Source organism: Brienomyrus brachyistius, chromosome 6 (assembly GCF_023856365.1).
Source record: "Brienomyrus brachyistius isolate T26 chromosome 6, BBRACH_0.4, whole genome shotgun sequence".
NCBI lineage: Eukaryota > Metazoa > Chordata > Actinopteri > Osteoglossiformes > Mormyridae > Brienomyrus > Brienomyrus brachyistius.
The window spans coordinates 17,153,450-17,178,775 of NC_064538.1; the positions used below are offsets into that span (position 1 = coordinate 17,153,450).

General features: G+C 42.6%; 2 protein-coding genes and 1 long non-coding RNA gene across 5 annotated transcripts; 2 read left to right on the plus strand and 1 right to left on the minus strand.

Moving 5' to 3' along the window:
• The first annotated feature begins 87 nt into the window (after positions 1-87).
• On the plus strand, positions 88-9,139 carry mogat2 (monoacylglycerol O-acyltransferase 2). The gene is made up of 6 exons (XM_049017191.1): positions 88-276; positions 1,285-1,463; positions 5,982-6,186; positions 6,706-6,880; positions 7,035-7,234; positions 8,390-9,139. The coding sequence occupies exons 1-6, from the start codon at positions 183-185 to the stop codon at positions 8,542-8,544; spliced, it is 1,008 nt and encodes a 335-aa protein (XP_048873148.1). The 5' UTR covers positions 88-182; the 3' UTR covers positions 8,545-9,139.
• A 4,504-nt stretch (positions 9,140-13,643) lies between these two features.
• LOC125745099 (uncharacterized) lies at positions 13,644-16,435 on the minus strand. 3 transcript variants are annotated; one of them, XR_007398567.1, is made up of 4 exons: positions 16,398-16,435; positions 15,387-15,652; positions 14,691-14,820; positions 13,644-14,324 (listed from the first exon to the last, which is right to left on the minus strand). It is a non-coding gene; the product is annotated as an uncharacterized LOC125745099 (long non-coding RNA). The 3 variants fall into 3 exon arrangements; XR_007398568.1 differs by having other exon boundaries at positions 16,305-16,431; XR_007398566.1 differs by lacking the exon at positions 16,398-16,435 and having other exon boundaries at positions 15,387-16,381.
• A 52-nt stretch (positions 16,436-16,487) lies between these two features.
• Positions 16,488-24,282, plus strand: dgat2 (diacylglycerol O-acyltransferase 2). The gene is made up of 8 exons (XM_049017593.1): positions 16,488-16,668; positions 17,353-17,481; positions 17,995-18,102; positions 18,243-18,313; positions 20,672-20,876; positions 21,297-21,471; positions 21,849-22,051; positions 22,409-24,282. The coding sequence occupies exons 1-8, from the start codon at positions 16,629-16,631 to the stop codon at positions 22,561-22,563; spliced, it is 1,086 nt and encodes a 361-aa protein (XP_048873550.1). The 5' UTR covers positions 16,488-16,628; the 3' UTR covers positions 22,564-24,282.
• Positions 24,283-25,326: the final 1,044 nt, after the last annotated feature.

Genomic DNA, 25,326 nt, shown 5'->3' on the forward strand with positions numbered 1-25,326 from the left:
AAGAGAGAGTGACATTTTAATAAATGCTATTTCACTGGGGTCAAAAGTCTGCCGGGTGATCTAGGTGCTCTTGGGCAAAATCTCACGATAAGACGCTCGGAGGAGGACGGCCAGCAGACTTTGAACGGTGGACTCCGGCTGAGATCACCATCTTGGTCCTCGACTTTGCGTGACAATTTGCCATGAAGGTTCAGCTTGCTCCGTTGGACGTCCCCCTTGCTCGGAGGCTGCAGACGGCATCCGTACTCTTCTGGGTGTTTTGCTTCCTTGGCCTGGGTGAGTGTCGCTCGCAGACACGCCTGGGGCCCGTCCGGGCTCTCTGCTCCAGCGCAGGCTCCTGTCCCGTAGCTCGTTTTGGCTCCTGGTGGACTACAGCTCTGTCTCTCTCTTCACCTGTGTGATTTTTAAGTGTCATGTAGGGGTAGAGGGATGTCTTGGGTTCCCTACATTTGGAACATCTAAAACACTGCTTCAGGCTAGGACACAGCAAGCAAGTCAGTTTGGGTGAAGAGGAAAAGCTTACAAAAAAAATAGAATTATTTCATGTTGGTTTTTTTTTTTTACTTGCATTAAATATGTGCAAAACATGGCCATGATACCATGAATAAGTAATTTCTAACAATTAAAAAAATGCCTTTAAATATAGTGTTAGGAGATTTTATGCTTTAGCTTGTACTGGTCTTGTTTAACATGCAAACCTGTCGAAATGTCTCTTGTTTTTTCACCCGTAATGCTATGGGTCCCTGCACAGGAAATATGATTTTGACATAGAGAACATGACTGAGGTATTAGCAGCAGCAGTAACTGCAGGGTAGGGCTGCTTCTCTCTCTCTCTCTCTCTTTCTCTCTCTCTCTCTCTCTCTCTCTCTCTCTCTCTCTCTCTCCCCCTCGTTCTCCCCCTTTTGCTGCCAGGAACAGGCAGTGCCAGGGCCAGCGAGGGCACAGTCTCGTTACCCTCTCACTGTGTCAGCAGGAAGGGAGGCATCCAAACTCCTAAACCTGCTTCGTCATCCTAGCCTCTAACACCCCCCCCCCCCCCCCCCCCTTTTGGAACTTATGACAATAGAAACGGAATTATATCTCATAAACTGTCTCAGAGAGAGACATTAAAGGAAATGGAATAGGTCTGTGCCACAGAATGAGCACAAATAGATCTTGATTTTAGGAGGACAGATTTTGCTTGCGACTAATCGCAGATATTGCGTGTGTACAGTGTTGTAGGCACCCCGTCCTCATTGTGGTGTCCATGACTCCCCTGGGTGACGCCGGCGTTTGTCCTTGCAGCGCCGGGCAGCGCCATACTTTTCCTTGCCCTCCTTTTCACCCGCTATTGGCTGATCAGCGTGTTGTATGCCTGCTGGTGGTTCTCCGACTGGGAGACGCCGGCTCGTGGCGGTAGGAGGATCGATGTCATCTGCAGGCTGCCCCTATGGAGACACATGCGAGACTACTTCCCCATCCGGGTGAGTGATGCAACACCTAGTCTCCAACGTGCTGAGCAATGGCAGAAATTTCATCATGCTTCCTTGCACAGGACAATTTGGGATACATATGGGTTATGGGGCTTCATGCACGTGTTGTTTAGATGCAGTTTTTACGCAAAGTATCTGTCAGTTTCTTTTCATATGGTTGAATATGTTACAAGAGATATTCGGGATAAGCTTGTATGCCTCCAGGGGACTTGAACTAATAACCTCTGGGTTACAGGTCAATGCTCACCACATTGTCTACCACCCAACATGCAGCACACAAAATACATCCATTTTGCATACCCCCCTGCTAAAAAAAACAGCACAGACTGGCATAACTGGTTATCAGTATGACCAGCATAAAGCGTGCTTGGCATCTACCAGCTACACCAGCATGAAAATCATGCTGCTTTGTACTATTTTTTTTCAGAAGGGCCCATATTCTATACTGGGTCACAGAGGTCTGGAGCTTATCCCCGAAGCTACATGCAGGGAATAATGCAGAATGGGTATTGTTTTGGGCAGCAGATGAGCAAAGCTATAGAGAGAATAATCACATCTGTGTAAGCTAAAAGTCAATTTCTGCATGAAAAGCTTATATAAAGATGTTAGGCATGAGCTGTTTTGTTTTGTGATTTGCTAAGGTTTCCTGCATTCTGGATAAACACATCGGGGGAAATGTGGTTTTATCCTCAGGGATTTGTTGTCACGTGCTTTTGCAGCTCTCTGCCGAGTTCATTGGGTGCACAGATGCTGTGTCTCCTCCGCTCCTCCACGGGATTTGCATCCGACATTTTTGTCCTCGCGTTTCTGCTGTGTCATGCTACCCAGCTCCAGGACGTGTAACTCGCAACTCTACCCCGTTGCCAATATGAACTAATATATGGAAAATATCTGCGAAAATCGCTTTAAAATAAATAATCTGCATATATATTTTGAAAATCTGAAACAACTGCTGATAACTGCTAATAAACACTAAAAGCTATGCTGAAATAACTTATTTAATGTAACCCAATGTCCTCATTATTTTTAGCTATTTCAACTATTGTGTGTTATAGTGCATTGTGCTTTTTGCTGTAAAAACGTCTACTGTGGAGATTGTTAACTTGTGAGTTTTTCTCTGAGGCTGCCTGAGGTCAAGGTCAGCTTGGCACGGGCGATATCGCGCCTGACGGTAAATATTCTCTCGGTGGAACATCAGGGAACTTTGTAGTTTGTATTGAACTACGGACTCTGGGTGTGCCTGGGTCTTATTTTCAGTGGCTCCCCAGCTGTGCGTGCGCATGTGTTTGTGTCTGTCTGTCTGTGTGCCTGTACACGTGTGGATGTGCCAGGCCACTGACCGAACCTCAAAGAAGGACACTGTCAGCTGTGAAACAGCACTGCTTTATATACTTGCTTTTTCTATACTTGTTTTATATATTTGCTTACTTTTGGTCCCCACAATGTCGTAAATACAACCCTCACCGCCACACGCACGCACACAGCCCAAGTATTCATATCTTTATGGGGGCTCTCCATTACATTTCTATGGGCATAACCCTAATCCCAACCATGACAACTTTAACCCCTACCCAGCCCCAACCTTAACTATAAGTAACCAAACAAAATACAAGACTTTTGGTATTTTAAGTTTTTTTTTTTTTTTATTGCGTTAACAGATTTTTATAAAATTGAGCTTATCTATGTGGGGACCGAAAAAGTGTTAAGGTAAATAGTTACAAGTTTTTATCACATTGTGGGGAAATCTGGTCCCCACAATATAACAATTATAAAAACGCACACACTCACTAGTAGAACATTTTGACTTCTAAGTTCCTTGCCCTGCAGTATACTTTTGAATAATTAAATATGACATTTTGAGCGACTTTACATTTGACTAACCTGTAAATAAAATCTTTCTGCTTCTCTATCCAGAGAATGTTTTTCGGTCCGACGTGCCTTTGCGCTGTAACACAACACTACCCTCCAGTGGTCATAATTTTAATATTGCTAGTTTAAAGATAAATCCACTTCAGGTCTAGTTTTGAATGGTTTGCGGGGTTTTCTTGTGATCTGTTTGTATTTTCCCTGTATGATCCGATTTGCTAAAAGGAAATGGCAGCTCACAACATGCAAATTTAAATGTCTTGTTTATGTGTTTTGCCTGTCGTACGACGTATATAGTGTTTTATTTCCGGGGACGCTTTATCGCGCACCTTATCTTTAATATTGTCGGTGTTTTTTTGGGTTTTTTTTTAGCTAGGTTAACGAATGCTGCCAAAAGATGAATACATTTTTAAATATGGTTTGATTTTTTTTTTTACTTATGTGAAAATGTAAGTGCTGTTTAAGCTGTATTGCATAAACAGTCAGTGTCTTATGAAAGGAAATTTAGGTTTAGGTTTATTTCGTTTTTAAGAGTTTTGACCTATACATAACATTTACCCACACTACACTGAGCCCGATAACTGTTCTTGGGGGAAAAACTGCTTTGAAGCCAGATATATGTAGAATTATGATGAAATATAAAATATAGGGTACATTTAACATGGAATTATGTTTGTTGGAGACGAGACACAATGAGAATGTATCATTCAATCACTGGGAGAAATCAGCATTGTTACATTAATATGTGTCTCTATCTGTTCTGTCAGCTGTCAACCAGTAAAGGAAAGAATTTATCCCTCTGTGATTTATGTTTAGTGAGAAGGAAGCAGGTGGGATATTGTCTGCAGAGTCACTAATACTTACTTGACTTCCATAAGATGGCCTTGCAGGTACATTTAAAAATATTTTAAAGCATTAACCGTTTAACATATTCATCCACAGAAATGATATGTTGGTATGTTGCTTCTGGCAAAGCAATAATTCCAAATTTGACATTTGCTTGAAAATTAGATTCCACTTTTTTTTTTCATGCTCAGTTCAGTACAAAAGAAGGATACATTTCAGTTGTGACTCAGTTTCACCTGGCTTTCTAAAAATATTTTACTGCTTGGCAAGGAGAAGTCCCAGGAATCATTGTAAATAAAATGGTAAATAACATCGAAAGAACGTGACCAAAGAACTCAAGCATGAATTTCTTCTGAGTGTTCATCCCTGTACTAGGTGCAGCGTTTTTGCAAGTAAGTGTTTGCCGGTTGACCTGTCTTAATAATTACGTGCTTTTTCTAGTGATTAGTAGGAACTATATTTTCCCAATCCAATCCTTGGGAACTCACAGTCGGTCCATGTTTGTGCTTCCTCTTAGCTCCCAGAAAAACCGTATGTGGGTCCCCGAGCACCGAATTGGGAAACACTGTCTTACTGGTTTTCAGGCAAAACATGTGGGTAGTTCTGGTTACAGACGGCTGATATGAAAGCAGCTGCGGGAGGGGAGACCCGCACTGTGTTTGCAAACACTGGGCTCCAACCTGTGGAAAAGCAGCAGAGAATAATAAATTTGGGACATTTGGGCTGTGGGGTGGAGTGGGGGGCACGTGAAGACAAGTACCATCTATAACAGTCGCTGCTCGACCTCTGTCATTCGGGGAAGTCTTAAGCTGGGTGTCACTTTCCTCCATTCAGCCAGGGGGGCTATAATATATTATCTAAATAGTGACTTTAAGGGAATGTAGGTCAGTGGCAGACTGCATGCTTTGCATGTATTAAGTCCTGGGATACAATCCTTGGCATCTCTAATGTGACATGCTCCTCAACACGTGCAGCCGGACTGACTGGGGGCTGGTGTGTGCCTCAGCAGGTTAGGTCTTTGTGAGCAAAAGGTTGCTGGTTCAAATCCTGCTCTTTGCAGAGTTGCGGCCTTCAGCAAACTTAAACTTAAAAAAAGCGCAAGCGGGTACCACCTATCATGTGGATGATAGAGATTTGAGTCTTTTTTACTGCCTGGGATGTGAGGACCAGGGCAATGACTGGGAGGTATTAGGATGTACCAAATAGGTATGTGCGGGGGGGGGGGAATTGGAGCTCTGTGTTTTGAATAAGTCATAGTTGTTTGTCAGCACGTGCAGGAAGGCTGACAAAAAGTGCTTCATCATCTAACTAACATGCAGCCCCCCTGGAGCTGGGGGGTGAAGGGCCTTGATTAATGGCCCATTGGACATGTCAGTGCTCTGCTGAGGCTGGGACTTGAACTGGCCATCTTCTGGTCACAGCACTGAGCCACCCACTGGCCCTTTTAATTTGTTAAATCTTTACGAGTTTAATAGGTATGGTCAGGTTTTACACCCAATCAGCTTTCAACTACCACAAAAAAAAAGGATGTGCCAAAGTTCTCATGTAAGACATATAACATACACACATACATTCCTCCTGGGAGCGGAACTCAGCGTCCTGCTCTGGCCCCCGACTCCATTGTTGGAAACTCCATTGACAGAAAAGCAGAAAACTCTGCAGACTTTTCATTGGACACCTGTCCAGGGGGTGGGGGATCCACAGTGTAGTGCAGCCTTTTCTTTTTACTGTGGAAATGGAGCGTGTGGCCGCCGCGGCTGCAGCACTCATTACTCCTTTCTGACCTCCCCCCTCCAGCTGATAAAAACGGCCGATATTGACCCCAAGCAGAACTACGTGCTCGGCTTCCACCCGCACGGCATCATGGTGGCGGGGGCCTTCACCAGCTTCTCCTCCTGCGCCACGGGATTCTGGGAGCTATACCCTGGGCTGAGGCCACATCTCCTCATGCTGCCCCTCTGGTTCCGGATCCCCTTCTTCCGGGACCTACTCCTGTCTGGAGGTGGGGGGCGGAGGGGATTCACACTGATCACAGTTCAGGATCAGACTCGGAATCACTTATTTCACATGTTTATGTCAGAGGAATTTGTTTTGGTGCACGGTCACATACGACACACAAACATGAAACTGAGGCATATAAGAAAATAAAATAAATTATATATATATATATATATATATATATATATATATATATATATATATATATAACATGAAAAGAATACAGATATTTACATGATAAACACATAACAGACAAGCGAGAGACAACAAACGTGAAAGATTGCAAATTGCACAAAATATGCATACTGTACATATATAATTATACCACACATGCCAAATAGACCACACAAGCCAATACTTTTGAACAAAGTTACACCATAATCTAAGTGCATCCCAGAAGCCAAAAAACACTACAATATAAGTTACTTATGTACATTAATAGCACTCGATACACACAGAGAGGTTCAGCTACACTGTAATATTTGGAAGTTTTATAATTCAATATGCCAAAACTATACCATAGGTCTGATCTCCTCGCACAAGGACAGTGCGAGGTACTTGCTGCAGCAGCCAGGGGGCGGTAATGTGCTAGTAATCGCGGTGGGAGGAGCACCAGAGGCCTTGGATGCACATCCTGGTTCCTACACCGTGCAGCTGGCCAATAAGAAGGGTTTCGTCAAACTGGCAATGGAGAATGGGTAAGGACGGTTGGGCTGGGCCGGGCCTTAAGGTTAAGAACTGGGTTAGGGTTAGGCCTCATCCAAGCTTATATCTCACTATTCTGTGCCCTTCTACCATCTTTTTTTGACCTTTCTTGCACCTCCATCTGTCGGCTGACCGTTTCCCCTACAGGGCTCATCTGGTGCCTGTCTTCTCCTTTGGGGAGAATGAGATTTATGATCAGGTGCAGAACAAGAGGGGGACCTGGCTTCGCTCGTTGCAGGAGTGCCTTCAGAGGGTGATGGGAATTTCCCTGCCCCTCTTCCACGCCCGTGGAGTCTTCCAGTACAGCTTTGGTGTCATTCCATACAGGAGGCCCATCAACACTGTGGGTGAGCAAAAATGTGGGCCGTCTGGCAGGGAGCTGGGAGGGAGAAAAAACGTGGAACGGCTGTGGGTCTCTGAGGACCGGATTTGGAAACACTGCCCTAAGGCACTCCCTGCTAAGCTCCATAAATGTTTTTTTTTTTTAAATATTCAAAATGTGATTTTGATGTGATACTATTTGAGTATATTCTTTGTATGTGATGGTTTTGAAAGAAGAATTTTGCCACAAGGTGGCTCAACACAGTTTCTGTGCCTGACCTCAGAAGGTCGCCAGGTCAAGCCTCAGTCTTGGCAGAAAAGTCACATGTCTGTGTGTCCTTCAACAAAGGCCCCTAACCCCCAGCTCCAGGGGTACTGCACATTGGCTGACCCTGTGCTGTAGACCCCCCCCCCCAACGCTTGCTTTCACCCATATGTGTGTCTCGTGGAGAACAAGATGGGGGAGGCAAAAAGCACTGTGAGTGAAGTAGCCTGCAGAATCACGACAACATTTTCATTATAGCAAACAGTAGAGAGCGTGATGGCTTACCAACTTTTGACCCATTCAAGTTCTAGCACGCGAGTCATATTCCAAACAAAGGTCATATACCAAGCAAAATTTTTCACGTACGAACAGAACGTATACCAAGTTGGACTTATTCCAAAGCGGACTATACCGAGGTACCACTGTACGTCATACAACTGGAGACGTTGCATTACAGAATGATCTCATCCTCAGGTGATGATCAACAGTGGCATGAAATAGTTTAACATAGTGTTTCCCAATCCGGTCCTCGGGTCGGCTCGGCTAGCAAAAAGGGTCCCCGAGGACCAGATTGGGAAACACTGGTTTAACACATAGCCCCTTGATTGTGAGTGTTACCTATAAAATAGTCTCAGATTTTAGATTAGAGTGGTGTGTGGCTCTGTAGGTCTTGTGCCCAGGGCTGGTGGAGTGTTAGGCCGGTGGGGAAGACCCTTAACCCCAACCACTCTTGGAACCGGCTGACCCTGCTGTCTCAGTTGTACATTGCTCTGAATGCCAAGCTCTTGCTGAACAAGTAAATGTAAATGTAACACGAATGTCCTTTGCAAGCTGCTAAAGATGATCTTCTGCTGTGCCGGTGTGTTTGGCCAGTGGATCTGACTGAACAAGAAGTGACCACATGTTCCCTCCACAGTCGGGAAGCCGATAAAGGTGGAGAAGAACCTCAGGCCCACCGATGAGGAGCTGGAAGCCCTGCATGAGCTCTACACCGAGCAGTTGTATCAGCTGTTTGAGGACCACAAGGAAAAGTACGGAGTTCCTAAGGAGAAGCACCTCACCATCATCTGAGTGGCGCCCACCTCGAGGGGCAGGGTCAGACTCTTACTGCACCGCAGCCCGGCAGGTTTCCCTTCTGAAGGAGGACTTTCTCTGCCCCAGATCCCCCGTTGTTGTATCAATGGCCAATCATTTCAATTTAGGCCAATCCAGTCCTCAGGGACCCACAGTCGCCCCACGTTTTTGCTCCCTCCCAGCTCCCTGCCAGGCTGTAGAGGGAGCGAAAACTTGGACTGTCTATTGTCCGGATTGGGAAATGCTGATTTAAACAACACCAGCATCTTTTAAATATTAAGGCTGGATACCACACGCCAGCTTTACATTGTTTTGTGTTAAAACCTTTGTCCGTTTTTATATGTATGAAACATATCTCAGGAACAATGACGTACGTGATTAGCAGTGCAGGCATAATGAACATGACTCTTTGCATGGCTGATACATGTGTGAAATTTAACGTGGGATACAAGGACATTCACATGGGTTCAAAGATGTAAAAAGTGACACGAGGGTTATGTGTGACTCATGGCCCCAGTTTCTTAACAGAATCTTTCGGAAGGAGCCATCTTGGGGACAAGGTCTTGCAAAATGACATTAAAGTACTGAAAAAAATTAAGCCTCATCTTATCATGCACTCAAATGATTGTAAAATTCCATCTACCCAGCTTACATAAGCGCTAACCCAATATAGGGTAATGGTGAGCCAACAGCCTGTCTCTGGAAGCATGGTAGACAGAATCATAATCATTGTCTGAATCATTTTATTTGCCATGTACAAAAAGTACAAGGAATTTGTTTTGGCTCAGGTGCTGGTGTTAGTGCACAATTTAAACATACTGTCAAGACAAAAATACACAAAACAATAAATTGAATAAAAAGAAAATTAGAGATAGAGAAATAAAAAATGTGCTATTAATAAATAAAATAATAAACATGCAGAAGTGTAAATAAGGGTAAGATAACTGGGTGCAGGGTACAACCAGTTTAGGGTATATGCCAGTATGCCTATAGAGTCAATAGGAGTATTATACAGGAGTATCGGGTAGATGACATCACAGGTGACACAATCCCACATGCTATGTGTCACTAAGTCATGTTGCTGTAAGTTATTGGAGATTTTCTATGAAACCAGCTCAACCACACCGATAGAACCGGACAGGAAACCCCAGTCATAAATGTTTAAGGTGACACTGTTACCAGCACAGCCTCCTGACCACCCTGTTCATACAATTATTAATTATAATGTTCTCAAACCAGATAGTTTGGCTACAAACCAGTTCAGCTTGGAGATACTTCAGTGATTTGTTTGAAAAGCAAACAAGTGTCAGTGTACACTGGCTATCTTCTGTTTGTACGTTTGAAATGAAATATTTTAATATCGATTTATTCTTGGCATTACAAATGGTGTCCAATGTTTGTTCTCACCGTAGTTATTTCACATCTGACACATGCATGAAACTAAGTAAAACTAGAGAGTAAATAGGCAATACAGTCCAGCAGATGTGTCTATAAATGTATCGTTTACCTGTTTCTGAGGAAAACTTTGTGATTTTTTTTATATATATATATATCTATATATATATATATATATATATATATATATATATATATATATATATGAGATTAACTATGCTAAACTGTCAGTTTAGGACAGTAGCCGTTTGTCACGTCCTTTGTAGTTTTGTAACACTGCATGATTGCAGGGGTGAGATGTTTCCAAATGTCCCAGCTGCCGAATAAAAAAAAAACCCTCTGGATTGTGCCCAGTGCCAGGATTTCAACAGAGTGATACTGGACGGAGCCCCGAGGGGGTCTTGGACCAAGGGTCCGTCCACTGTCCTTGTCAAAGGGGTGATGATAGCGTCAATCCAGAGCACGCAAGCTAAAGTCTCAGATGAGGGAGTGTCAGTGCTGAACTAAAAACCTTTGGGGTTTGGCCCCGGGCTCGGAGTGACACTGACATTCTCTCTGGTGGCTCCTGAGCATCTATTTTGAGTCCTTACTGGCACAAATAAAGACCTATGCTTAGAGAGGATAACAGATTAATTTCATTCTCACCTGGCAACTGTTTGTCAAACATATCGTTTGGTTAATTATTTCACTGACTCTTTTGGAATATGAAATGTGAGCAGATCAGGGGTGTTTAATTACTCGTCTAAATTAGAAAACAACTCTGAGGAAATCTAATATGAAAATATCACTGGGATTTTCATTCGTTTTATCCCATTTCATAATCTCATTATGCAAGCTACTCATTAGCTTAAAAAATGATTTATTTGCATAAATGTTGGGTTTGTTGTTGCTCAAAAAATCACTATCCCAGGGTCTGTTGTGTCTGGGGTCCAAATGAAAAAGACACGGCCTCAGATGTTCCAAAAATGAAACAAGTGACTAGCAAATAGAGTCAGGAGATCGTGGAGAGCTAGCAGGTTAAGGTTAGCAAAACATGCTGGTTCTGCATCTACTGAATAAGTAATGTGTGTATTTAACATTTAGTGTAGTGGCTGTTTGTGGCCAACAGGGGGCCCCACAAAAACGAATGGTTTGATTGGAAGTAAACACTGCCGCTGTTTGTATGGGTATGTACAGCAAGTCCTATAGGAATAACAATGGCAGGTAGGTCTGGCAGAATCATGAAAACGCATGCATCTGTGAATAGTTAATGTCTTGCTAGGCTTGAAGCAGTTTCACTGTTTTATCATGTAGTCAACCACTAACCAGGATCTTGCAGGAAGTGAGAAACACTCGACAAGGTGCAAACTCACAGTGACGTCTGACTACATGGAGCAGAGCCCATGAGAGTCTGTGCAGAAATCTTGTGGGCTTTGACTGGGGGCAGAAACGTAACAGCTTGTGTAATGAAAGCTCTCTGGACGCGATGCGAACTCTGAGGGTCCGATTTCTTTCATGGCGGATACCCATCCTGTTTTATCACCTTCTCATTTGTATCTTGACGACAAAGCAACACTATCGGTTTCCGGGCTCCACGTATTGTGTACTTTGAGCCAACCAGAGGGACATCTCACGTAGTTTGACTCAACTTCACATTGGGCAAAATGCTCACAAGGCAAAAACCAGGACTTCATACATTTTATATATATACCACAATGCTGATTTTGTGTCAACTGCATACAGACAAATGCATGTTTTATACCGTCCAGATCTATATTAGCATTTCCCTTTTACAACATTGATTTTCGAGAGTTATCTTCATACACAAAATGCTTACCAACTTCTTCACTTTGGCAGTCAATGTATTCTTGTTATTCTCCGTGTTCCTACAAAAACCCCATGAATTATTTCACGCCAGCTGTGATAAGCAGCACTAATCATTAACAGTGGTGACTGTCAATGCTGACACACAGCTGCTTTGGCTATGTTTACAGAATTATTTCCTTAAGGAAGAAAATAAGTGCCAAGTTGTAGAGAGAAGTAAAATTAAAAAGTACATGCTTGAGATGAAGACGAGTCATTCAGGAAGACCTCACAGTCCAAAGGAGAATTGCCGCGTGGAACCCGGGGGGGGGACTGTGTGCCCCTGGGATTCCTACATGGAGGCCAAGCCGGTCCCCTGACACCAAGATCACAAAGGTCTTCTGCCATCCAAGGACAGGTGTTATTGCACCAATGTTCAAGTGGACAGAGACACAATGCGAAAGACTGAAAATTCACCTGTCTGTAGGAATTCCTACAGCAGATTACGCTGGACAATGCAAGGATTCCAGTCAAAATAAATAAAATGGCTACCAGAATGAAATTTATAATGAATGCATAATGGAGACACAGGATGCATGTCAGCCTTCAAAAAAAAAATCACTGTTCTAAGTTTACAAATAAATAAAGAAGCAAGCAAAATACTAACGTATAAGTTGGTATATTGCCAACTATTTTCATAAACTGTAGCCATCAGCATTTTCCAAAAGCTGTTAGCCTCTGTATTTAATCACACAGGTTTTTCTGCCCCAGGTCACAGACTGATTCTTACCAAAGACCACCTTGGAAAATGGTATAAAGAAAACCTCAATAAACACACAGAGTCCTCGTGTATAAATGCATTGCTTTACCCAAAAACCCAAAAAACACCCCATTTATATCAGTACTCAGACCTTCCTTCATAATTGGGATGGTGTTACCCGGGTGATAAGCAGTGCCTGGTCCTTGTTATTAAAGATAAGATATTCAAGACCTGTTCCTTACATTCACTCTTTCCTTTAAGTGCCGTGTGTCACCAGGTTACCTGTAACATGCCATTTTCTCAGGAATGTATCTGCAGTGCTGCAAAGCTAGAAGGTTCTCCCACCTTTACACAGGAACACTGGGACTGTTAGGTCTTGTTCTCTTGTTCACTAATCAAGGATCTTGTTTCCCTAATTTGCACCATGGTTGACGCACCAGCAACTGGGAAACTTAAATGCATTGACCCCCCGACCCTGTTTTATTTTCTTCCAAAACACCCATTTCCAGATATATGCCCAACAAAGTGAGAGATTTCAGTTATTTACTTTTAACAAGGCGAAAATTCCTAAAAGTGCGTTGTCATTTAGTCATTATTGGGTATTTTGTGACAAATGATGGAAAAAAAATCAGTTAATTCTGCAATATAAATATACCCCCTAAACAAAAGCATTTTTGGAAACCGTGGGTCCGATAACTTTCTCAAGGCTCATAATGTGTGTATAGCAATGCTATATTACCTAGTAAATACTGTAAAAATACTGTACAGTATTCAGCACCAATTACAAAATGCATGTGTCTTTTGCGGGAAAGGTTACTGAAATTCATTGCACAACAGACTATTGCAACAAACTGTTAGAGCAGGTGCCATGCTGCTTGCACGTCGGGGGTGTGTCTGGCAGGATGATGCATCCTCTAATACGCTTGTAATGCATCCAGTATTCTGAAGTCATAAGCATCTTCTTTGCATTTTCAGCTTTTCTTTGGACAGTTCAGTTTAAGTATCCAATGCTGAGCTTCTCCACCTCATGCCTGAGCCCAATAAAATACATATTTCTGGATTTCGTTATTTATATCAGGCCTTGACTCAATGAAAAATGATTTTTGTCTTCCCTTCACGGGGCACTAAAATGCAAGATATTGCAAATAATTGACTTCTTTTGGTCCGGGTACAAAGTGCAAAAGAGAGTGATCAATATTTTGATTCTTCAGAAAAGATTATATTTTATTAGTTCTAAAGTAAGACTTTACTGCTATTATTTGTTTTTTATAATAAGCATGCAAAAATATTAAACAGATATCGTAAGCAGTTTTGCTCAGCATGGGAAAATTGTTTGGGATGCAAGTAGAGTAGACATTTGGAACAACACCTTCTGAGATACTCCTGAGGAAACGACTTACTCTTATCTCACCCGGTAAAGTATACAGCTGCATAAATGAGCAAAGCTGGGGGAAAAGACAACAAAAAAATGCAATGTAGCTGTAGATCTAAGTTTTGTCAGTTTTTGGAGATCTCATCTTTAATAAGATGCTAGAGAAAGCACCTCAAGTCTACCATATTTACCGCACGACGATGGTATTCAGGGCGGTTCAGTTATAGGTTTCGTCAGTTTCTTAAATCAATAACTGTACATGATTTCAAAATGGACCAAAGGTCCTTGACCGGACCCATCTGGCAGTTGTCCGTTTTGGGCCTTGAATTTCAATCAAACTAATTTCAGCAACAGTCTGTCTAGACTTCAGCTCTTTCTTCATCTGTATTTGCACTGCTTCTCCGGCCTTCTGGACCACCGTCAAACTAGTGACACTATGGGCATCATTCCACGTTTCTGCGGCCGTGACTGCGGAGAGGATACGGATTTACAGAGAAAGGCATCAGTGTATCGTCATTGTGCGACGGGGAACATACCTGTATATGATGTGAAGAGATATAATGAAATGACATGGCAGCCTGTCATGCCTATTGTGCATACTGGTTAGAAACGAGGCATTCTTAATGGGGATCATATCACCACTGGAACCTGGGCGTCTGGTGCAAAGTTAAACAAAGGTACGGTTTGCGGCTTGTGCTCATCAAGCAGAGATGTGGGCAGGCACAGCCCACAAAGCAATCACCCTATAACCCTCATATTACTGGGGGGCGGGGGGGGAGACAGACGGCATCAAACCTCTCCACTGTAAAATCAACACCCAACCAATATCTTTACCTGGGGTCAATCATGTTCATTTTGATAATCTGACATTTCTTTGCATAGATACCATCCACCATTCATTTTGACAAGTGTCCATTCTTCACTCTGTAGAACTTCTCATAAACCATAATAACCTGTCGCATACCTGTCAGGAAACAAGTTTGCATTGGTGATTTTGAAAAGCATCCTTTTTACTTTCACCATTTGCAGATGACTTTACACAAGGAACAATGGTACAGTATTTTATAAAGGGGATAAAAGTAAAAAGCAGTCAAGTGATTTTCCGTGCATAAACTGAAAAACAGTTACACGTGTAAAAGCGGTTCTTAACCTGCATTGGTGAGAAATAAGCAGATTTTAAATACTAAACGTAATAAAAGTTCAGTGACATTGAACGCCACGCAACTCTCTCTGCTATTTATGACTGAATAACCAAATCAGCAGTTTCTGTTAACCTGAGCCGCACTATAATACTAGGTAACAAAAAGTTACTTTGATTTACAGGTTTCTCTTTCCCATACTTTAGTCGTTCGAACCGTGCATATAAAAGGGAAATAAGATATGCAATTGACCTATGGTCATGAGCTGTGGGTAGTGACCGAAAGAACAAGGCCGCGAATACAAGCAGCATACAATGGGTTTTCTCCACAGGGTGGCTGGGCTCTCCCTTAGAGATAGGGTGAGAAGCTTGGTCATTTGGGAGGGACTCACAGTAGAGCCGCTGCTCCTCCGCATCGAGAGGAGCCAGATGAGGTGGCTCGGGCATTTGGTCAGGATGCCTCCTGAACGTCTCTCTGGTGAGATGTTCCGAGCATGTTCCACTGGGAGGAGGCCCTGGGGAAGACCCAGCACAGGCTGGAGAGACTATGTCTCCTGGCTGGCCTGGGAACGCCTCAGGATTCCCCCAGAGGAGCTGGACAAAGTGGCCGGGGAGAGGGAAGTCTGGGTTTCTCTGCTTAGACTGCTGCCCCCGTGACCTGGAAAAGTGGTAGATGATGGATGGATGGCAAATACGCAATTGTACAATTTTACTTTTAAGTATGACATGGCCTGTCACAGTAATGAACATTTGTGACCACTGACATAGAAGACAATGCTGGCTAAGTACTCATGTGAATGTTAGAGCAAAACTTCTCATGGAACTCAAAACAACAACCTTATACATTCTTACATCTTAGCACAAAACTACCATCTAGATACATACAATACAGTAATGTATGAGGATAGTGTGTAACAGAAAAAGAGGTAGGTCTATAATATAACGTTAGCACGACTTTTCCAAATAAAAAAATCACAGCCTTCCTCGCTGCCATTTGCAATCCCTTATTTGCTCTGAAATGCGTCGAGAACCGAGGGAAAATCGATCAAACAAATGTTGGCATAGAAAGGTATTGGCTCCCTCGGGACCATGCCCAGTGTTGCTGGCGATCAAACCTTTATCAAACATGTCACCGTCTATGGTTTTAATAAGAATATAAAATGCAGTGCAGACCATAAGTGTTAGCAGGTAGCACCAGGGATCGACTTTGATTTAAAAAAAAAAATCGGACCATTGACTCTGTGGTAAATTTTGCCGAAGTGGGAGATCTCCACGGCAAAACTTGTCTGACCACATATCTATCCGCGCACCGGTAAAATGCCCGGTACGCCGAATGACCAGTCCAGTCCTGACCCGCATTCACTTTCCTTTATCTGTCGGAGTTGCAGCGGCTTTACTTCCACCTTTATCACTACTGCGATCGATGAAATGTTTGGCATCTATCCCAGGGAAACAGCCCTCCCAGCCCGGACTATATAGCTCCTCCCAGCCCATTTAAATCTCAGTGCGCAAAGTGGCTGCGATCAGTCGTCGGTATAGTTATACTGGAAGGGCAGTGAGGATAGCTCAGTCTTAGGAAGCAGCAGCGTCTTTTTTGTGTCATTTTATATTCGTTAGTGTCCTGTTCCTCCATAATGAAGACGATACTTGCTGCTTATTCCGGTGTCTTGCGAGGTAAGATAATAATAGACCGCTTTAAACCCCGTGTAATATCTTGCTCCGCTTAATGATTTTAAACAATTGGGAAATCCCGTTGGCGGCTAATTTAACTTGTATTATTTAAAACATGTTGCCCATCTATACCTAAGAACAACGATGCATTAATACTTATGGTGTGGTTGATATTTATTCATTGTATTTATTCATTGTGGGTTAGTTCTTCAATAGTTAATCACATAAACACAGCAGGCTTCTGTTAGAGAACTTACAATAGTATTGTCTTAGCACTACTTATATTAAACGCATAGTTACGCAAAACACCTTTAAATTAAGTGTAGGTCACAGAAATGCATTTGCAGCTGCATGTGCGAAGAAGTGATTCATTTAATGCTACCTTAATTTCTTTCGTGGTCGCTTTGTCTTTGGACAGCGTTATTTAACAGATAGATGTCACTGCTTGGGTCAGACATGCACGCCTAAGTACACGTGTTGTTTGTTGCCTGTAATGTTTGACAGGAGTTATTTTAAGATTTAGGCCATGATTTAAAGAGTTATGGAAACAAAGAAGTTTATTTTATTGCACGTAGTTCTCCTGTACTTCAGGGAGAAGGCTGCCTGTTGCTGTATGCTTGTGGGGAATGCAGTGCTGTACATGGTGGTCTTTATGCATTGTGTGCCCACCCCCATTCCCATTCTCAGGCACTGGTTCCAGCATCCTCTCTGCCCTTCAAGATCTGAGCAGCACATCCTGGCTGTCCCACTCCAAGGTCATCAAGCAGCTGCAGGCCATCTCTGTGATCCAGTGGATCCTCACTTTCCTCTTTGTAGGTGAGCAGTGCACTTTCTCCCCGGGCGCCTCCAGTTCCTCATTAGTTCAGCAAGAGGAGCTAACCGTGGGTGCTCTTGCTTCCCGATTCCATAACATCAGCCTTTCAGGCCAGACACCCCATCTAAGATCTATCTCACATTTAAAATAATGTCTTTCCACATGTTATTTAAACTTCATATTAACTTAATTGCTCAAACTTAATGTAAAATAAGGTTTTGTTTGTTGTTTAGGTCTCATTTGGGCACCATTCCTGTTTTTATATAACATTTAAAATCCAGGGAAAATGCCAGAACACGAACAAAGAAATATGAGATGGATACGTGGTGTGTAGTTTTGTAAACTGGAACGAGAGTGGGATTATCTAATTTGCTTCGCATTTAAGCCGTTGCGCTAAGCCTTGTTCGGCTGAATTGTCGTTGTAGCTTGAGTCTGATGCCGGAGCAGATTTGCCGATTGCGTCATGGTGGACAGACCCCGTAAGTGTAAGGAAATGGCCTCTTTTTTTCCCACAGGTGCATCCTGCACGATGGTGCTGATCTACCTGTTCTGCACTGACTGCTGGCTGATTGCGGCCTTCTACACCTGCTGGCTCATCTTTGACTGGGACACCCCCAATGAAGGCAGGATGCGCACATTTGGGACGGGGGGCGGAGATGCAACCTGTTCAGAAATCCATGATTCTCACCCTCACCCTAGTTGCATTGTAGAGTTCAAGGATTCCAGTCTGGTAGCTAAATCTCTTAACTGTGTGTGCGTTCAGGTGGCCGCCGGTCGTCCTGGGTGCGGAACTGGGCCGTTTGGACCTATTTCAGAGATTTCTTCCCTATCAGGGTAAGTGTCCTTATGTCACTATCAGTTCAATTAATTCTGGGTCATCTGTAGGCTGGAAAATATCAGAGCTGATCATAACCTGTTTTCAATAGTTTCAGGATCTGTTATCTCAGTGTTGCCGTATCCTCCGTCAAACATGCCTGGCACATATCGAACAGGACTGGGTATTCGCAACTATTTCATCTGAGAAAACCATTGATTATTTTGCTAAATGTGTCTTTTGAAGTTCAGAGATAAACAAAATCCAATACCCAGAGCCTCTGTTTTTCTCCCTCTTCTTTCTTTACCTTGACTGTACCCCCTGAGAGTCCGTTCGTTAATTGCAAGTCAGCAGACTTTGCTCCACTGATAGACTGATGGCCTGTTGCTGAGGTAGTCTTTTCATTCCTCTTCGCTGATGCCCAGAGTCAGAGTTCAATCCCAGATTAGGCAGAACAGTCTTACCACACAGTCTGTATGGCAGAATCCTCCATGATGATGTCACCAACGCTGTTTGAGTAGAAGTGGTTTGCGTTGGCCAATGCCAAAGCTAAGGGCCAAAGTAGACCTGTGTGTATATGTATGTGTATATATATATATATATGTATATGTATATGTATATGTATATGTATATGTGTATATATAATTATAGGCTATTCTGACATGTCATGATTTGACAGGGGAAGCTTCATCTTAACCCTTTGATAGTCATGAATATCCAGTATGGATCAGCACATGTCTCCATGCTCTAGATCCATTTCTCAATCCAGTTCTCGGGGACCCCCGGACAGTCCACATTTTTACTCCCTCCCAGGACCCAGCATACCTCAACCAAACAGAACACTGAATACCTGGTACAGGTGTTCTGTGAGCTGGGAGGACTAGGTTGAGGAACACTGTCTTAGATCAGGTTTTTGAGGTAATTAGATTATTAATTAGAGGACTGGTTGGCTGGTTATACCAAAAGCTTGCATACACACTGTTCCTTTGCGGATAAGATGGGCCACCCTTGTCATAGATGATTCTACATTGGTAAGAGTTGGATGTGAAATTGTGTGTCTGTCAAGATGTAATGTGAGGCTGTATGAAGTTTAATATTGGTGCAGTGAAGCTGGTCATAATTTGGTCATTGTAAATTCCAGTTACTCTATTTGTCAGTTCCTCAGCACCACAATGTTTTGACTCAAGCCATTTATTCCAAAGTAGGGTAAAAGTCACATTCAATAGCCGTGATTAACGTGCCATAAAAATCCCTGAGCGTTGTCTCCAGAGTTTGAACTTTGGTTGTGTGAAACTCTACGTGTCTAGTACTTGGATGTACGATTCCGCCTTCTGGCTATTTTGATGGCTGGTAAGTCCCCGCTTGAGAGTTTGTGACGAGTGGGTGCTGGGAAGCTCGTGGTGGAGCTGCTTGTTTGATGTCCTGTGTGACTCTCTCGCTGATGAACCTTTCCAAACAGGAACTCCACGGGAGTGGCTGCGCAAGTGCTCCTTGTAACCATGGGCTAAAAAAATCTATCACGGAATCTCCTTGGAAACATCACAATCTGAACTAATAATCATGTTGTGTATCGCTTGTTTGATTAGCTGCTGGGAATAGCATGCACAGCCTATCTTGTGTGTGTTTACAATTAATTCCATTTGAGTTCTTTTGTTGCTATACTCAACGGAGTACTTTTTCCCAAATGACCAGCTGTTTATAGTATCTTTTAAAATTTTCGATTAGATTCTCTGGAATTGTAATAAATAAATCTACAAACAAATATCTTCACCCAGGCTGAAAACAGAACAATGATTATGGCTATTATTTTATTACTTGACTACTTAGATGTAGCTTATCGGGATCGATAATTCCAAGCTAAAAAATTTATGAAAGCATGTACATCACTCCTATGCTATAAGACTCGCGTACAACGATTCAGTTTTGGCTGCTTTTCCAAGTACATTAGTCTGATTTTATTGCTAAAAGAACACAAGCTCTACAAGTTGCCCATTTTCAAGTCGTATGATATTTCAGAGATTTGTACAACTTTTGCTAAGGCCAATCTTTCACACCGACTATTTGCAATGCAGGGGACTTGCAGTGCACTTGCCTACATCAAAAATGCTATTCCGAAGACCTCCAAATATAAATCTTTTGTTCCATGTAAAACATACGCAATAAATGAGGCCCTAGTGAAACACAATGAAAATGACCGATTTTTTTTTTCTTGGCTCATCCAAGACGATTATGCAGGCAGTAAAACAATCATGTAGGTCTTTCCTTAATATTGAATCATTAGTGTCAGACATGATATTTTCTGTTGACTATGACTTGTGTGGAAGGTGCAATGTCCTTCACCGAAATGTTGACATAGTGGACTTCCTGTTGCCTTTCAGCTTGTCAAGACGTGCGACCTTCTGCCAAGTCGGAATTACATCTTCGGCTACCATCCCCATGGGATCTTCTGCTTCGGTGCATTCTGCAACTTTTCGACCGAGTCCACAGGCTTCTCCAAAAAATTCCCTGGCATTAGACCTTCTCTGGCCACCCTTGCTGGGAACTTCCGCATGCCGTTGCTGAGGGACTACTTGATGAGTGGAGGTAGGCAGTTTTCTGTAAATATTGATGCAGACTGTGTAGCGTTCATTTAAAAAAGATCCATGGATGTCCATCCAACCATCCATTTTTGGAAACCTCTTGTCTGATTCAGGGTCGCAGGGGCTCTTGAGCCTATCCTGGACGCTACGGGCATGATCCATGAACAGTGTTTTGTAATTTTATTGAACCCTGAGCTTTGTTCTCTGGCACGACCTGAACGGAACATGTGCTGAAGTCAATATTGTGCTGCAGCTGGTGGAATTTGGTTTGTTTGCCCATTGATCGGTGTTTTGCATAGGACAACCAATTCTTTCGGTGAAGCCCTCTGGCTTTTTGAAACCCTATGGCTTTTTTGGCTTGATAAGGGTGCCTAGATTCGCAAAAGGTATGGAAAGAACGTTGACATTTTGATGCGTATTTCAGGTATCTGTCCTGTGAACCGTAACTCAATCGACCACCTTCTATCACACAACGGGACGGGTAATGCTGTCATAATCGTCGTTGGGGGTGCTGCTGAGTCCCTGGACTGCGCTCCTGGCATGAATTCTGTCACCCTGAAGAACCGCAAGGGCTTTGTGAAGCTGGCATTGCAGAAGGGGTAAGGGTTAGACGGAAGTAGAAAATGCCTCTTGGAGTTAGTAGGGCCCGTGTGTGTGTGTGTGTGATCTGTCAGATGGCAGACACAAAAGGCAAGATATTAATTCAAAATTAATCTTATAAGTCTAACATTAATCTTTATATTTTTGTGTAGAACACTATTCTAGAGATGAATGTCTAATATTGCGTACTAATGCTTTCCATGTATTTCCTTATTGGTTATCTGGGTTGAGGTCACGGGGTGAATTCTGTTTTATGCCAGAATACTACTTTCACCTTGAAAAAGAATGATCAACCCATTCACGCACCAGTAGAGGTTTGGGGCAGAGTCCTGCTCATACCGAGAGTAAGTGCTTCCTGTGGAACTGTTTCTCTCAGGGCCGACTTGGTGCCTGTGTATTCCTTTGGAGAGAACGAGGTGTACAAGCAGGTCATCTTCGAGGAGGGGTCCTTCTGGAGACTGGCCCAGAAGAAACTCCAGAAGCTCTTCGGCTTTGCCCCATGCCTCTTCCACGGCTGTAGCATTTTCTCAGAAGACTCCTGGGGCTTTGTGCCTTATGCCAAGCCCATCACCACTATCGGTGAGTTGTTACTTTCCCCCCCCCCTCATTTTCAGGGTCATTGGTGGGTGAGACCTGGAGAATTTCTCAGGTAGCGTAGGGTGCAAGACTGTGGATGGGATGTTAGCCTTAAGGCCTGTGACAATTGCTATTAAGGCACTGGACAGCTGTTCAATGTTAGTCCACCTTGTGGTCAGTAACTAAATAGTGAATAAGGGTAAAGGGCATATTAATGTTTAACATCTTTGCCTGTACTGCCTAGCTCTTAACAATGAAGGCTGTATTTATTTTTACCTGTTGATATTTTGCCTGCATCTTTGAAATTCTGTCAAGATTGTAATTGACTGCTGAATAGCTGCTAATGGTTACATATTTCAGTGGGAGAACCAATCACAGTACCCAAGATCGAAGACCCCAGTCAGGAGGTGCTTGATCAGTACCACGCTATGTATATAACCTCACTCGGAAAACTCTTTGACAAGCACAAGAGCCGGTTTGGGCTGAAGGAGAGCGACATCCTGTACATCCAGTGAATGTCCCTGGAGCCCATAGACTATGTTCTTCTGAATGGTCCTTGGTGATCGCTGGTCCTTTGCTCTTGAACTATTCCAACTAGACAGCATGTCATGCCAAAAGGCCATGTTCAGGTAGTATTTATGATGGGGAGCTGCTCTGGAATTCTCTGAATGCATCTCATGTTTATTTCTTTAATAACTGTTGTTGATTTTCCCCTTTTCTGTCATCCAGCCAACAACGTTGAAATTTTCTTAGCTAGCCATAAATTACAGCAGATGCTATACATCAGGTGTGCCACAAGGGGGCGCCATATTGCTAATGCAGGGTTTCACAGGGTCTAGTCATCCAATGAAGTTGCAATTTTTGAGGCTTAGGATTGTCAAGTGAAGTGTTCTTCACGTTCTGGGGGTATAATATTAAGGTCTTTATTTCAAAAGAGGCACAAGAATAGTGGACCCTTGTTCTCCTGATGTTCTTTGAGCTGTTATAGGCTACATTGTTTTCACTGTCACGTAATTATGTACAGTTCAGATCACCAGGCATCTTTGCAGAACACTATCCTGTGTGTAGGAGATGGGGGATGGAGACCTGCCTTGTCCAAAGGCCATTAAATGTTAGGCTTATGTTCTGTTTGACTCATGGAATTTGTGTTATATGCACAAACAATGCAATTTAAAATATTTCCTCATGAAATGTAGCGGCCTTGTGCGTCAGTCAAACCAAAGATGTGAGGGTGGGTTCTTTTTGACTAAATGAAAGCAAAAGACCTACACTGTTTAATACTTCTCTCTAATCACTAGACCTTGGTGCACCTCTAATATTCTTGGATCTTAAGCGAGGGTCTCTGGTGTAATTCTGTTTAAAATGAAGTGAAGCGTAATTGGGCAGAATTTAACAGGCTGTGGTGTAATTTAAGACATAGACAATGGAATTTGGTGTGATACTATGATGTAATACTACGAAAGAATAGAATAATCTGAACATACAGCAGTTTTCTTGCACTTTCTTGGTTTTAAGTGTTGTACTTCTGCACTCTTTGCACTCTAATGGAAATTCACCTATTTACAAAGACACAATTTTAAACCCGTTGAGCCTTTTTTTCTGCTTAATTGGTTCATTTCAGTTTCAAATTTCTATGTGTTAATGCTGATCATTAAGAGAAGTGAAGTTTGGTTGGACAACATTTAAATTGTTTTGTTTCATCCAATGAATATTTTTCCCTAATTTTCATTGGTCTGAACAAATGTGATCAGTCTGATTTTGGGAATTGTGATGTGCCTATGGTCTTGTGAATGTAGGGAAGATATTTCAGACTGTAACATTAAGCAGGGTCAGAGGACCACCAACATGCGTCATACTCTGACAGATTCTGAAACCAGCTCAAAAACGGACCCCCTTAAGTGTGCCAGTCCAGACCCTCTGGCCCTTCAAGGATGGAGTACAACGAACTGTAAAGTGGAACGCTTCTTGAATGAATCTCTGTTTGTATTCTACATGTATGGACTGTGGATATGAAATGGGAATCAGTGATTGTATAATAAGAACGTCATTTGGATTGCCTGTCTGCTGAGTTCATCACTGTGACTTGCTGCAGAGTGGAGTGTTTCACACTCAGTGCAATATATATATATATACACAGCAATAATAATATACTTTTAATGGTATGTAAGCTTTTACCTGGCTGCTTAAATTGTCATTATTTTGTATGTGTTTTTGAATAAAAAGACCTTTATGAATTTCCTGTGTTTGTGTGTATGTGTATATATATAAATTATTTTTTTTGTGGGGGGCAAGTTATCGTCTGAATTCAAATTCTGCTTCACAGGATCTTCAGTTAATCTAGACCAACTAATTAGTTGCCTTGCTGAAAGGATATCCGTTACATTCTGCAGACATGACATCTTTAATACATACAGTAAAGATAGTCCGTTATTCCTTATGACGTGGCTTTGAGAAAATATGTGCGGTGATTTGCCCATCCAGCATTTTCATTTCTAAAAATAAAAATAAACCAAAAAGACACTGTTGCTAAACAGGGAGGAGATGGTAGAGCTGTCAAAAGGGATACAGGCTGCCGGTGCGCTTGGAAAGAGTCGAATGTGGACTGCTATTAGGTCACGAGTAAATGCCAAACAGCGAAACTTCCCTAGACTCCAGTGCATTCGGACGAAAACGACATGACAGGAGTTTCTTTTTGTTGTGCAGCTCCCCGTTATCCTTAAGCAGATGTGAAGGACATCTATTAGACAAATATACATATGGACGGGTTCGACTAGCGACAGCACCTCCTTTTTCCGTTTCAGGTAGGAGCAGCAGCTTCTCCAGCGATGAAATAAGCTTATGTGGTAGCTTAATTAGGAAGATAACAAAATACGTCCATATACATAAACAGCAATTTTCAACCGTATAAGCCTACACGTTTTATAGAATATGCACGAGGATATTGTTACAGAACATACGTTGTACGAATAAAACATTGCTGATCGCAACAAATTTTGTTGTTAAAATATATTTCTGTTATTCTGCTGTAAAGTTTAATACTTCATTTAACTTAAAAAGACTACTAACCATTTATGTAGAATACGAAACTTCCCCTCGGACCGTGATATCAAACTACAGTTACCAGCGGGTCATGTTACCCGCAAATTTAACCCCCAACTTCCTCATAATGGAAGGGAAACATAACATGCCAGGAGCTACTTCCTGTTGTGTATATATCCCCGCCCCTTTCAGGGTGATTGGCGGAATTCTAGCCAATGATTTTGAAGTATGCCCCGTTC